This window comes from Odocoileus virginianus, chromosome 3 (assembly GCF_023699985.2).
Source record: "Odocoileus virginianus isolate 20LAN1187 ecotype Illinois chromosome 3, Ovbor_1.2, whole genome shotgun sequence".
In the NCBI taxonomy this organism is placed as follows: domain Eukaryota; kingdom Metazoa; phylum Chordata; class Mammalia; order Artiodactyla; family Cervidae; genus Odocoileus; species Odocoileus virginianus.
This window is the reverse complement of record NC_069676.1, coordinates 82,368,091-82,381,604: the sequence shown is the minus strand read 5'-3', so window position 1 is coordinate 82,381,604 and position 13,514 is coordinate 82,368,091. Positions and strand designations below refer to the sequence as shown.

The 13,514-nt window shown below is 36.4% G+C and overlaps 1 protein-coding gene and 1 pseudogene across 7 annotated transcripts in view; both read left to right on the top strand.

Moving 5' to 3' along the window:
- The window catches only part of TMEM161B (transmembrane protein 161B), a 71,836-nt gene extending 70,292 nt beyond the window's left edge, over positions 1 to 1,544 (top strand). For all 7 annotated transcript variants that reach the window (XM_070465786.1, XM_070465788.1, XM_070465783.1 and 4 more), the window contains one exon: positions 259 to 1,544. In XM_070465786.1, the coding sequence (XP_070321887.1) occupies positions 259 to 536 (278 nt within the window). In that variant the 3' untranslated portion in view covers positions 537 to 1,544. The remainder of the gene's footprint in view (positions 1 to 258) is intronic.
- An 85-nt stretch (positions 1,545 to 1,629) lies between these two features.
- LOC139034462 (something about silencing protein 10-like) lies at positions 1,630 to 11,398 on the top strand (annotated as a pseudogene).
- The last annotated feature ends 2,116 nt before the right edge of the window (positions 11,399 to 13,514 follow it).

The window sequence follows — 13,514 nt, the reverse complement described above, 5'->3', positions numbered from 1 at the left end:
AGTTAATTAAAAGTAAATTAGTTTTTGGCTTTTATGTGTAATTCTACTGATAAGGTTAGATTATAGTCTGGTCAAGTTAAGTGAATTTTCCCTAAGTGTGTAGAAAGCTTATTATTTTATTTTTAACATAAAATAATTTGTTGTGCCACTAAATTTCTTGTTCTTACTTTGAAATATAAGTTAAGGAATTTTTTTTTTTAACAAGAAGCTTTGGGATTACTTACTCTTCAAATTTTATTTGTATCTTTAATTTTCTAGGTAATCATTCCTGGGGGATTTATCCAGAATATATGTCTGCCTTGCCAGTGGATAATAGTCTACCCTCCAATTCTGTTTACTCTGAATTACCATCTGCTGATGGGAAGATGAAGGTAACTGTTACACAGATAACAGTGGCACTGAGCAGCTTAAAAAACATTTTCACTCCTCTCCTTTTTCGAGGACTTCTGTCTTTTCTGACCTGGTGGATTGCTGCTTGTCTCTTTTCTACAAGCCTTTTTGGGCTTTTCTATCACCAGTATCTCACTGTGGCATGAGTCTCAGTTAACAAAAACGGATATCAAAGTCACACTTTGAATTCAAGTATTGTACCCTTGAAGGGCCAACGAAAACCAGAAGAAAGCAAATACAAAGGAAAGAAACCATATCAGAATATCTTGTTTTAAATACTTCCTCTGTATTCTCAGGGTGGTTTAATGGTATTAATATTTTAAATTATAGAATAGATTGTTAACTGCTATACTATGGTATTGAAATTTTAACTCCTTGCATTAAGGGATGTGAGAGGCTATCTGCAGGTATAATAACTTCCGATGACCTTGGTTTACAGAAACCTCCATCAGTCTTTGAAACTTCTCATATGACTCCAGTTATTGATTGGTTCTGTTAATGGTATTAAGGTACTGTCAATATTCGTAGTAGCTGCCTATAGAACAATCTTCAAACTGAGCCATGCTTTAGGGGAGGGAAAGGAGTTAAAGTCACTTCTGTTGGTAATATACCAGTCAAACAGCAACAACGGCAAAATCCAACAGAAAGGAAGAAATAGCTACTGTATATTACAGTAAAGAAAGCTGCATAGAAATTTTAAATTTAATGGAGATGTACATGCTTGATATTTACAAGTACTGCTGCTTGACAGTAGCAAGAGTATTGCTTTAAAATGCATTTTATCCAACTTGAGGGATCTTTTAAATGATTGGCTACATGAACATTTGCAGTCTTGCCATTAGGTTTGGACCTCCCATATTTTATTTTATTCTATGATCCTAAGTATACTTTTTAATAGTCTAAAAGTATTTATCAATGTTGATCAGACTTTTAAAAAATTACTTTGTAATCCTGCTGACTACCTGTATGTATTGTACATATATATATTATATATTAAATATATAATATATTGAGATTATAAAAGATGAAAATATTGGATTCTTATAATATTTTAAGTTGCTGAATGTATGTTAAAATGTGATTGAATGAGATGTGTTTATATCTAGAAATTTTCTTCTTCCTGGAATGAGATTAAAATACATTTTGAAAATTCATCCGAGTAAGCAGTTTATTTGTGTTGCCTGTGTGTAAGAGTCTAGAGAAGGAAATGGTCTTACCTGGAGAATGTCCATAGAGTCACAAAGAGTTGGACACAACTGAAGCAACTTAGGACACACACATGTGTGAGAGTACTTCTGATTTTATAAATACTTAGGTAATTGCTCCCCAACTAAAATTCTTTTCCTGTCATTAAAAAAAAATTAGAACCTTTTCCACTCTAGACAAAACTGTTATCATTTAAACCTATGTTATATAGGACTTGTTTTAATTTTGTAGAGATTTTATTTGTAATGTTTTTACTTTAAAGGACAGAAGTTGAAGTAATTTGAGAAATTTTTAAAGATGGGGAAAAAAGTAAATTTTTTGAATGCTTTTTTACATAGGGAATGAATATAAGAGATAAACAGGTTCCTCCCCCCCCCCACCACCACCAAATGTATAGAATTTATTGATAAATATTCTTGCATTTAACTGCCTTGTGAGGCTGTGTATTATGTTTCAGTGCTATTGTCACTACTGAAAGCAGTTTTGAGACTCTTCCTTCTTTTGGCATTATTTTCAAGCCTTGTGGTTCATATTCATTTGAATAATCTCAGTATAGCAAATTCCTATCTTTTGGTGTAGATTAAATATTTTGAAAATAGCTGATATTTTGAATAAGACTGAGTAATAAAATAAGTGCTTAAGTTGGATAAAGGTCTTTGAAGAATTGTGAATATAGCCTAATGATAGTTCCTGTGTGTTTCCAAAAGAAGCATACCAAATATATCTTGAGATATCACCATTACTAAAATAAGTATCTTATAACAAGATTACAGTGAAGTATGACAAATATTTTGTATATGAAAGTTCTCACATGTTGGACTTGGGGGAAAAAATCTCTCTTATTGTTTATAACCATTCTTATTTAAAAAGATATATTATGAAAGTTACAATTAAAGTTATTTTGATTTTCAAAGATTGTATAGTGGAGTTATGTGGAGGGAAAGGAATAGAATTCATTATTAGATGGACTAGCATCTGTTTCTGAAATACTATTGATTTCACTCTTTTTAAACTGGAATTCTCCCTAAGTATACTATGAATTTATAGAAGCCACGGGTTAATTAAAGTGGTGGACTTCGTTTTTTTAGCCTTTTAAAGCAAATTTTGAGAGAAAGATGATTATAACTACTAACTGGTCAACTTAAGCATGTTGTCTTTGTTTCAAGGATTATATTAAATGCTGAAGGGTTTATACTTTATGTAAACTGAGTATTATTTTTAAGTCAAGATATAATTCATATAAAGTTGTAGTATAACAATGGTTTTTTGATACATTTATATGTTGCAAAGTGACTGCAAGTAATATTTTTGAATATCCCAAATTAGGTCAATAGAAGTGTTTTTTACATTGGACTCCAATCAGTATAAATGCTTCAGAAATCAGTTATTTTTACTTTATATTTTTTCCAGATTAACTGGGAACCCATAAAATATTGCTTCCTATGATCTGTACAATGTTACTTGACAATTTGTTGGTTCCTGCTCCCCAGCCCCTGCCCACTGCACTGTGAAAATTAGAACTCTGTTCTACTCCCATTGATTTGTCCAAAATGAAAAGCATATAATTCTATCTTAGTATTATGTTTATTTTGATTATCTTTGGTATTTTCCCCAGAATTTCAGTTGTTACGCATAAATGACCAATGTATCCTTGCAGTGTGGGCTCATTGTCTTATTGTTTCTGATATAAATATCGTTGGTAAAATAGTGACATTTCTTCTTAAGTTATGATTCAGAAGAGATATTCATCTGTTAGTAGAATTGATAGGTCCAGGAAGCAATAAGTAGAATTCATTATGAAGTCTGTAATGGGAACTTAACTGGGTAGATTTTATTCTTTCAAATGAAAGATTAAATTCTCAGTATTGCAAAGCTTGGGGTCTCAACATTCTCTGAATTCATACACACTTTCTGAGCTATCTTATAATTGAAAATGCTCTATCATGGTATATTGCTATTCAGCAAAATAAAACTAAGTGACTTTTGAATGTCGATCATCCTGTGTCTTCACAGAGCTTTAGGTGGCTTAAAGAAGCAGATTTAAACACACTGTCCTAGAGCTTGAACCCAGTGTCTCAAATAGTCCTACATGATCATCATCTAATTCCCATTTGTCTCATTATGTCTGTACTCTGAGTTTATAGCTGAGCTGATTATATGCCATGAAAACTCCAACATGGACATTAAGCATTAAGGATGATCAAAGAGCTGATGTCAACCTTTCCCTTCTTTTTTTTTTTAAATCTTTAATGATTCAGAGAGTTTGTATTTTTTCTATTCTGTTGTTCTGTTTTTTCTTTCTTTTAAAACTCCCTGTATGTAGTTATTCCTCTCCTTTCTCCCATTTGGCGGAAGGCTACCCATTTTATTAAATGAAGTAGCACGATTTTGTAGCAAGAATGTTGATCTTAGAATCAGGAAGCATTTCTTCATATCCCATTTTTACCTGTGATTAGTGTTTTGTTTTGTTTTTTTCACTTATTAGGCATTCAATCCATACTAATGAAATAAAACTGGATAATCATCATTGTTGACCTCAGAGGGGTGTGTGTGTGTTAGTCTCTCAGTCTTGTCCTGCTTTTTCCGACCCTGTGGACTGTAGCCTGCCAGGCTTCTCGGTCCATGGAATTCTCCAGGCAAGAAAGCCATGTCCTTCTCCAGGGGATCGAACTCGGGTCTCCTCCATTGCAGACAGATTCTTTGTTGTCTGAGCCACCGGGGAGAACCTCAGGTTAATCATGTTAAATAAAGTAAATAGTTTACATTAAATATATAACTGTGTATTTCCAAATCTGATATTGACTTCTGTTTATGTTAGCATGAGAAAAATGAATTAACTACTTTTGGCTTCAGGAATGGTTACACATCATATTAGTTAGAAGATATTCATTTACTATTATTTGAGAATGACTTTACAAAGAATATTTTCTCCAGGAGTATTTTGGTTTGTACTCATTTAATTCTTTGTTCCATAAATATATATTCAGTTCAGTTCAGTTGCTCAGTTGTGTCCAACTTTTTGCGACCCCATGAACTGCAGCACATCAGGCCCCCCTGTCTCACCAACTCCTGCAGTCTACCCAAACTCATGTCCATTGAGTTGGTGATGCCATCCAACCATCTCATCCTCTGTTGTCCCCTTCTCCTCCTGCCTTCAATCTTTCCCAACATCAGGGTCTTTTCCAGTGAGTCAGCTCTTCGCATCAGGTGGTCAAAGTATTGGAGTTTCAGCTTCAGCATCAGTCCTTCCAATGAACACCCAGGACTAATCTCCTTTAGGATGGACTGGTTGGATCTCCTTGCAGTCCAAGGGAGTCTCAAGAGTCTTCTCCAACACCACAATTCAAAAGCATCAATTTTTAGGTGCTCAGCTTTCTTGACAGTCCAACTCACATCCATACATGACCACTGGAAAAACCATAGCCTTGACTAGACGGACCTTTGTTGGCAAAGTAATGTCTCTGCTTTTTAATATGCTGTCTAGATTGGTCATAACTTTCCTTCCAAGGAGTAAGCATCTTTTAATTTCATGGCTGCAATCACCATCTGCAGTGATTTTGGAGCCCAGAAAAATAAAGTCTGACACTGTTTCCCCATCTTTTTGCCATGAAGTGATAGGACCGGATGCCGAGATCTTAGTTTTCTGAATGCTGAGCTTTAAGCCAACTTTTTCAGTCTCCTCTTTCACTTTCATCAAGAGGCTCTTTAGTTGTTCTTCACTTTCTGCCATAAGGGTGGTGTCATCTGCATACCTGAGGTTATTGATAATTCTGGCAATGTTGATTCCAGCTTGTATTTCATCCAGCCCAGCATTTCTCATAATGTACTCTGCATATAAGTTAAATAAGCAGGGTGACCGTATACAGCCTTGACATACTCCTTTTCCTATTTGGAACCAGTCTGTTGTTCCATGTCCAGTTCAAACTGTTGCTTCCTGACCTGCGTACAGGTTTCTCAAGAGGCAGGTCAAATGGTCTAGTCGTTCCCATCTCTTTCAGAATTTTCCACAGTTTATTGTGATCCACACAGTCAAAGGCTTGAGTGGGTAGTATTCCAGAAACTGCCCTAAGTATATCGGTAAACAGCACATCAAAATTCTTGCCCTCTTGGAGATTTTCTATAAACAAAGATGAATATGAATCACATGTGGGATAGGTTAGACAGTGATAGCTCATTGAGCTACTGAGCAGGAGTTTGGTGGGGGGTGGGGGTTAGGGCATCAGGGAAAGGAGAATATGAAGTTGGAGGGTTGGGGTTAAATTTTAAAGAGTCTTGAGGGAAAGCCTCACTTGAGAAGAAAATTTCTAAATAATGCTTTGAAGGAAATGAGCACCATCATAGTGTTTTTCTTATATCGCTGTGGTTCGTTGGTCAACAAACTATCCTGATTACTTGGATTTTGCTAAGTGTGAGGTCACTCAAGAAATACTTTAAGAAATGAAGAGATTCTGGGGACCGGAAGGAGATGAAACTGCCGCATCCGACTGTAGCGCCCGCAAGACGAGCGTGGTGAGAGATCGCGTCGCTGTTACAGCTGCGTGTAGCTGGAATGCGTGGCTCGTGCGCAGAGGTCGGAGGTGGCTGAAAGCCTGAAGTCGGTGTAGAAGCTGAGACCGCCAACTATGGTGGGAAGATCTGGGCGGTGCGCGCGGAGCGGCCAAGTGGGCAGCTGTCCGAGCTTAGGCCCAGCAGACGAAAATGGAGAGGACTTAGAATCTCCACCCTCACCGGGGGACTCGAGCTACTACCAAGATAAGGTAGATGATTTCCATGAGGCCCGATCTTGGGCCGCTTTGGCTAAGGGCTGGAGCGGAATAGAGAGTGGGGACGAGGAGGATGGCAATGAGAAGGAGGAGGTGCTTGCCCTAGATGTTGGTGATGAGGACGATGAAGATGGAGAAAGTGAGGAGGGTGACGATGATGATGGTGGGAGCTCCGTGCAGAGTGAGACTGAGGCTTCTGTGGATCCCAGTTTGTCGTGGGGTCAGAGAAAAAACTTTACCATGACACGGAGTATGTCTCCAAGTCCCGAGGCCGGCAGAGTCAACAAGGGTGGAGAAAGGGGAAAGAGAGGAGGACGCACAGCTCATTCAGCGGCGCTTAGCCCAAGCCCTGCAAGAGGATGATTTTGGAGTTACCTGGGTGGAGGCTTTTGCAAAACCAGTACCTCAGGTAAATGAGGCTGAGACACGTGTCGTGAAGGATTTGGCGAAAGTTTCCGTGAAAGAGAAGCTGAAAATGCTGCGAAAGGAATCTCCAGAGCTCTTGGAGCTGATAGGCGACTTGAAAGTTAAGTTGACAGAGATGAAGGATGAGCTGGAACCATTGATACAGTTAGTGGAGCAAAAGATCATCCCCCGGAAAAGGAAGCCAATACCTGAGGACCAAATACAATCTCTATTTGAACTATTGCTCCAACATTAGTTTTTATCTGATCCTGAAAGCTAGGAGAGTCCCAGCACATGGACATCCTGTCACTGAAAGGCTTGTTACCTACCGAAATTTGATCAACAAGTTGCCGGTTGTGGATCAGAAGCTGTCCTCTGAAGTTCGTCATCTGCTCACACTTAAAGGTGGTGCTGGAAAGAAAGAACTGAATTTAAAAGCAATATCCATGGAGGCCAAGCCAAAATCAGTTTCAGAGACTTCTGCTTGCTGCCTTGGCTGTTACAGACCTTTCTGATGATTCTGATTTTGATGAAGAAGCTGCACTGAAATACTATGAAGAAATGGAAGAGAGACAAAAATTAAAGAGGAAGAAAGAGGAAAATAGTACCGAAGAACAGGCTCTTGAACATCAAAATGCAAAGAGAGCCATTACTTATCAGATTGCTAAAAATAGGGGACTTGCACCTAGGAGAAAGAAGATTGGTCGAAATCCCAGAGGGAAACACCGGGAGAAGTTCAGAAAAGCCAAAATTCGCAGAAGAGGCCAGGTTCGTGAAATGCGTAGGGAAGAGCAACATTATACTGGTGAACTTTCTGGCATTCATGCAGGAGTTAAAAAGAGCATTAAGCTTAAGTAAAGTTTTTGCTTAGCTTAAGTCTTTTGGCAATAATTTTGGATCAATAAATTTATTTTTAACTGGTTAAAAAAAAATTAACAATAATATATATTCCCCTTTTCAGTTGGTGCATGGTACAGGAAGGATTATAACCATTTAATCGAATGCCTCTTGTTTACTAATGAACTAAAATATGCAATAAGTATAATCTTCTGAGTCTACTTTTTCTAGTTTTTCTGTCAAATGCTTTTTAACTTAATTTGGACATGTAACATTTTATTTCAGTACAACTTTTTAAAAGACTCAAAGGGTTTCTAAGGAGTTGAAGATGTGTCCATTTGGTAGACAATATGATGTGTGTATGACAGATTTTGCCCATAGTTCATAGTGTCAGATACTCTGTTACACAAAGGTAACATAGTTGATGATGAATTTGGATTAATAATATAAAAATTTTAAATATACAGCACAGTTTGAATATATTAAGTACCCATTACTAAAGAATTAAATATGAGGGAGATATATTTTTTAACATCTATTTGATTTATTTGAAATGCATTCTCATTCTGAACTTCTACAGTGAAACAATTTGTACTTAATGGAAATTCCAAAAGACTAAACAAATGAAACCGTGTTAGTTGGCTTACTTTAATTAAGTGGCAATGTAAGATTAGGAATTACTGTAATTGTGTTTTGTTTATATGTGTATACTTGCTTCTTTTCTATTTTTAACAGTTCCTTAAAACATGAAATGCAATTTTTTTCCCACATGGTTAAATTTCTGTCATTCCAGTACATGGTCTGTGTACCTGTTTTGGGTAAGTGACTGACGTCTAAAGTTGATAACCTGTCAACTTAATAGTCTGTTGAAACTGAGTATCCTATTAGAGAAAGAACTGAATTATAGAAATAAACAAAAAATTTATTTAAAAAATTTAATAACAATTTTTAATTTAATAGTAAAATTTTCAAAGAGCAACAATGGAACTTTAACTGTTGTCACTAGAGTAACTGGGTATCCACATTAAGAAAATGAATAAAATGTCTTATTCATTTTTTAAATGAATCCCTATCTCATGCTACACATAAAAATTAATTTAAGAGGGACCATAGTTTTCACCGTAAAAGATATAACCATAAAGTTTTTAAAGGAAATAAGAGAATATTAGATTATTTTAGAAGTAGAGGTTTCTTAGGACACAGTTTTAATCAGAAAGTTTAATGGTAAAATTTCATAGAGATTAAATTTCTGCTCATTAAAAAAATGTGTTAAGAAAATAGACATGTCATAGTTTGGTAAAATATTTGCAAAACGTTAGACAAAGGACTCATGTTCAAGATAAATGAACTACTAACAAAAAAAGAATGGGCAAGAAATATAGATAACTTCACAGTTAAATAAAAAGCACATGAAAAAGTACTTAATCTGTAGAAATGTTTATATGATCCCTTGTTATAGTTTCTTAGATTTATTGCACTGAGTTCAATTGAGCTTCTTAGATCACTAGGTTTTCATCTCAGGCCAAGTTAAAAATTGGCTTAATTTTTCCATCCTGAGGAAAGAAGTAGGAATGCAGTTGCATTGCATTGTTGGATTTTACAATAATTTTTTTGATAGCTCTTTCTGCAGAAAAAAAGTGTTGAAAGAACAATATGGTAGATCTTTAAAAGTTACCTGGCTCAACCACAAAAGGCTTTTCAGTTACATGGTCAAATATATGCAGTAAATTTTATAAGTTTTCTTTGCCTTTTAAAGTATTGATTCTGCTTGAGAATATTAAAGTTCTTGGCAGAAGTAGTAGATTTCAGTTTTAGCATTTTAATGGAAGATGACTCTGGTCTTGTCACTTTATTTGAGAATTTGGAAGTATCATTTTTGTACTTAACTGGCTTGCAAAACAAAAAATTTTTAATCTGTTATTTAAATCATTGAATTTATCACAACTCATTGCTTACCTGTTCATTTTTTTTCTAGTTTTGTTTTTCCTCCTCTGTTTCATTTTGGATAGTTTTTATTGCTATGTCTTGAAGTTCACTCCCCCCCCGCCCCCGCAGTGTCTAATCTGGTATTTAACTCACCCAGTGTATTTTTTATCTCAGGTTCAGACTTTTTTTAATCTCTACAGATTCAATTTGAATCTTTATTTTCTCCATGTCTCCCTTTAACATGTTCATATTTACTTTCTTGAACATATAAAATATATTTATAACAGTTGATTCAGTGTCTTTGTCTACTAATGTTATCTTCTGTGTCACTCTGGAACTTGTATCTATTGATTGGTTTTTCTTGTCATTGGGGTTCATATATTCTTGCTTGTTTGCATCCTGAAAATCTTGGACTGGAAGCCAGACACTGAATTTTGTCTTGTTGGGTGCTGAATATTTTTATATTCCTTTAAATATTTCTGAGCTTTGCTCTGGAATGTAGCCAAGATCTTGGAAACCTAGGAGATCGTTTGATTCTTTTGAGACTTACTTTTAAAATGAGAGCACCCTTTAAGTTAGTGATAATTTTTACCCGTTACTGAGGAAGTACTCTGCCGAGTGCTGTACCAATGCCCCATGTGTTACAAAGCTTTTTCATTTTGGTCTAATGGAAATAGGAACTACTTCTACCTCTCTTAGAGTCCTAAGGATTTTTCTGCCTGTTCCTTTCTGGTGATTATTCTGCCAGCATTGAGTGATTTCCTCAGATGAATCTATTGATCAGCACTCAGATGAAGACGAGAAAGAACTCTGCCAGGCTCTAGAGCTTGCTCTCTTTGCAGCTCTCCTCTCTGATATTCTGATACTCTTCTACAATTTCTAGCTGCCTCCTCACCGTTGCGGTCTTCCTCTCTAAAATCTCTAATACTAGTCTAATCATGAGAATAACACCATAGAAATCCCGAGTTCTACAAAATACCTAGTTGGTATGTCTCAGAACTGGCAAGAATATCAAAACCAGGGAAATTATGAGAAACTTAGAACCAAGCAAAAACTAAAGAGACATAACAAATGAAATGTGGTATCCTAGTTGGGGTCCTGCTGCTGCTACTGCTGCTAAGTCACTTCGGTCGTGTCCGACTCCGTGCGACCCCATAGACGGCAGCCCACCAGGCTCCCCCATCCCTGGGGTTCTCCAGGCAAGAACACTGGAGTGGGTTGCCGTTTCCTTCTCCTATGCGTGAAAGTGAAAAGGGAAAGTGAAGTCGCTCAGTCATGTCTGATTCTTAGCGACCCCATGGACTGCAGCCTACCAGGCTCCTCCGTCCATGTGATTTTCCAGGGAAGAGTACTGGAGTGGGGTGTCATTGCCTTCTCCGGGTTGGGATCCTGGAAAAGAAAAATGGCAGTTGGTAAAAACTAATAAAATCTGAACAAAGTCTAGACTTTACTAGGTAATTACAGTGTACAGTATTGGTTCATTAGTTGTGATAAATCTACCATACTAATGTAAGATGTTAATAGTAGGAGCAACTGGGTTTAGTGTATATAGAGCTCTGTGTATCATCTTTGAAATTTTTCTGTAATCTAAAATTGCTCTAAAATGTAAATGTTTGTTTAAAAATAACATAAATATTAGACTCCAGAAATGCCAGGTAAGATCAGAGCTCCCAGTTAGGTTTTAGAATGTAACTGATGATGCAGTATGTTTTTCATGAAGCAGAATTGGTAAAATTTAAAGAACTTTTATTTATTTTAAGATTGTTTCTTGAGTTTGTGATGTTAAAATATCTTTTGCTTTGAAATGATGCTGATAGTGGATTTGGTCTACTTACTATACTATCACAATAAAAAGTTTATTAGTCCCCAAGTCTGAGAGTCATAAACTTCATCAATTCATTTCCTGAAAACTGTTCCAGAAGTTTGCTCCTCCTCCTGTATAGAGCCAAAATACTCTCATTTTATGGTGTTTCTCTTAAACATCTATCTCTATATACTTCTAAGAGTCTAGATAGGTTTCTGACATTTTCTAGCACTCTTGAGCAAAGGAGATATTTAAAAGCAGAAGAACCAAATAAAAACCGAGTGCCCACAATCTCAGCTGTTCTCTAGCTGTAAAAGGAAATACTGGAATCTTCCAAAGTTCAGAATCCAAGAAAACATCATTCTCAACTCCCTCTCAGTGAGGTAGGAAATGAAGACTCTGGAGAGTACGTCATCTGGAGGCAATGGATTCAGAAGGTGAGTGGTAGAAATCTCCCCATAATGAAACCCCAGAAGCGTTCATCATAGGTTTTTAATCTGGGTTTTAGGGTGGAATGACCTGGTTTGTTTTTTTCTTCCTAGATTTCATGAGCTGAAAGTTCCACTGACTAATCTTTTGAGTTTATCTGAAAATAATTTAAACCTCCTTATGTGGCAGTAGGGAGTTAAGGGAAGGTTTCAGGTGTTCTCATTAATAGTCACACCTCTATAAACTGAGTGTATGTTGTTTGTGATGTGTATCTCTAATTCAGTTGTATATTAGTTTACACACCAGACATATAGTGGTTACTGTTTTCCACTGGAATGTGCGATGTGCATTTAAATGAACAATACAGTCTCTGCCTTGAAGTGGCTCCTAATCTAGTTGGAAGACATGATTGCCACACAGGATGGTAAGTGCTTTGTTAAGGATTGGTGTAAGTTTGATTTTTAGGGAAAACTTCATGAAGGACAAAAATCTGCCTTGAAAGAGTTTGTGTGGCTAAATTGCTGAATGTTAAGCAAATCAAGATGTTAAGAGTTATCAATTCTCTTAATGTTAAGAGCAATCAAGGCTGAAACCTCAAACTTAGCAGTTGGCATAATATTGAAAGGAAAAGATATATTCTAGAATCAGAGATAGGGATAGCAATATGAAATACTATTTAAACCACTCTTAGAGAAGTCTGGGAATCTGAATTAATTCCTGCTTTGAGCAGGAGTGCTTATAAGATGAAGGGGGGAAAAAGTAGATGATATATCTCAGAATCCCTCTCCCGAAAATTTTTTTTCCCCTAATTTATCAGTTTTGTTTATTTTGTTTTAATTTATTTTCAATTGAGGTAGAGTTGGTTTATAACATTATGTAAGTTTCATGTGTGATGACATTTTATTTCAACTTCTATTTATCTAGTGCAGCATGTTCACCCCTGAAAGCTTAGTTTCCATCTGTCACCGTACACTGGACCCCCTTTAACCACTTCACCCTCCTCCAGCACCCTTTCCCCACTAGTAATCACTTTGTTCTCTGTATCTATGTGTTTGTTTGGTTTTTTAAATTTTGTTGATGTTATTAGTCCACATGAGTGAATTTGTAATGTTTGTCTTATTCTGTCTGACTTGTTATATGTAGTGTAAAATAATACCTTCATGTTTCATACACGTTGTCACAGATGGGAAGTTTTCATCTTTTCTTATAGCTGAGTAGTGTCGCATTGCATGCTTATATGCCACATCTATTTTATTCACCCTTCAGTGGGCACTTACGCTGTTGTGTATCTTCGCTGTTGTAAATAATGCTGTGTTGAGCATAAGGGTGCATAGGTCTGTGTTTTTACACCCTCTGTGTAAAAAGCCAGAGGTGGGACACCTGGATCACACGGTGGGTCTGTCCTTAATGTTCTGAGGACTCCGTGTTTTCCGTAATGGCTACACCAGTTTACATTCTCACCAACAGTGTGTGTTGGTCTCGTTTTCTCACATCCTCTCCAATGCTTGTTATTTCTTCCCTTTTTGACGATAGTCATTCTAAAAGGCATGAGGTGGTATCTCATTGTGGTTTTGGTTTTCAGTTCTCTGATGATATTAACATCTTTTCATGTGTGTGTTTGGGCACCTGTGTATCTCCTCTGGGAAAATGCCTCTTCAGGTCCTATGCCCATCTCTTAATCAGGTTGTTTGGCTTTTTTGTTGTTGAGCTATATCAGGTCTTTATATATTTTGGATATTAAGTTCTTATAAGAT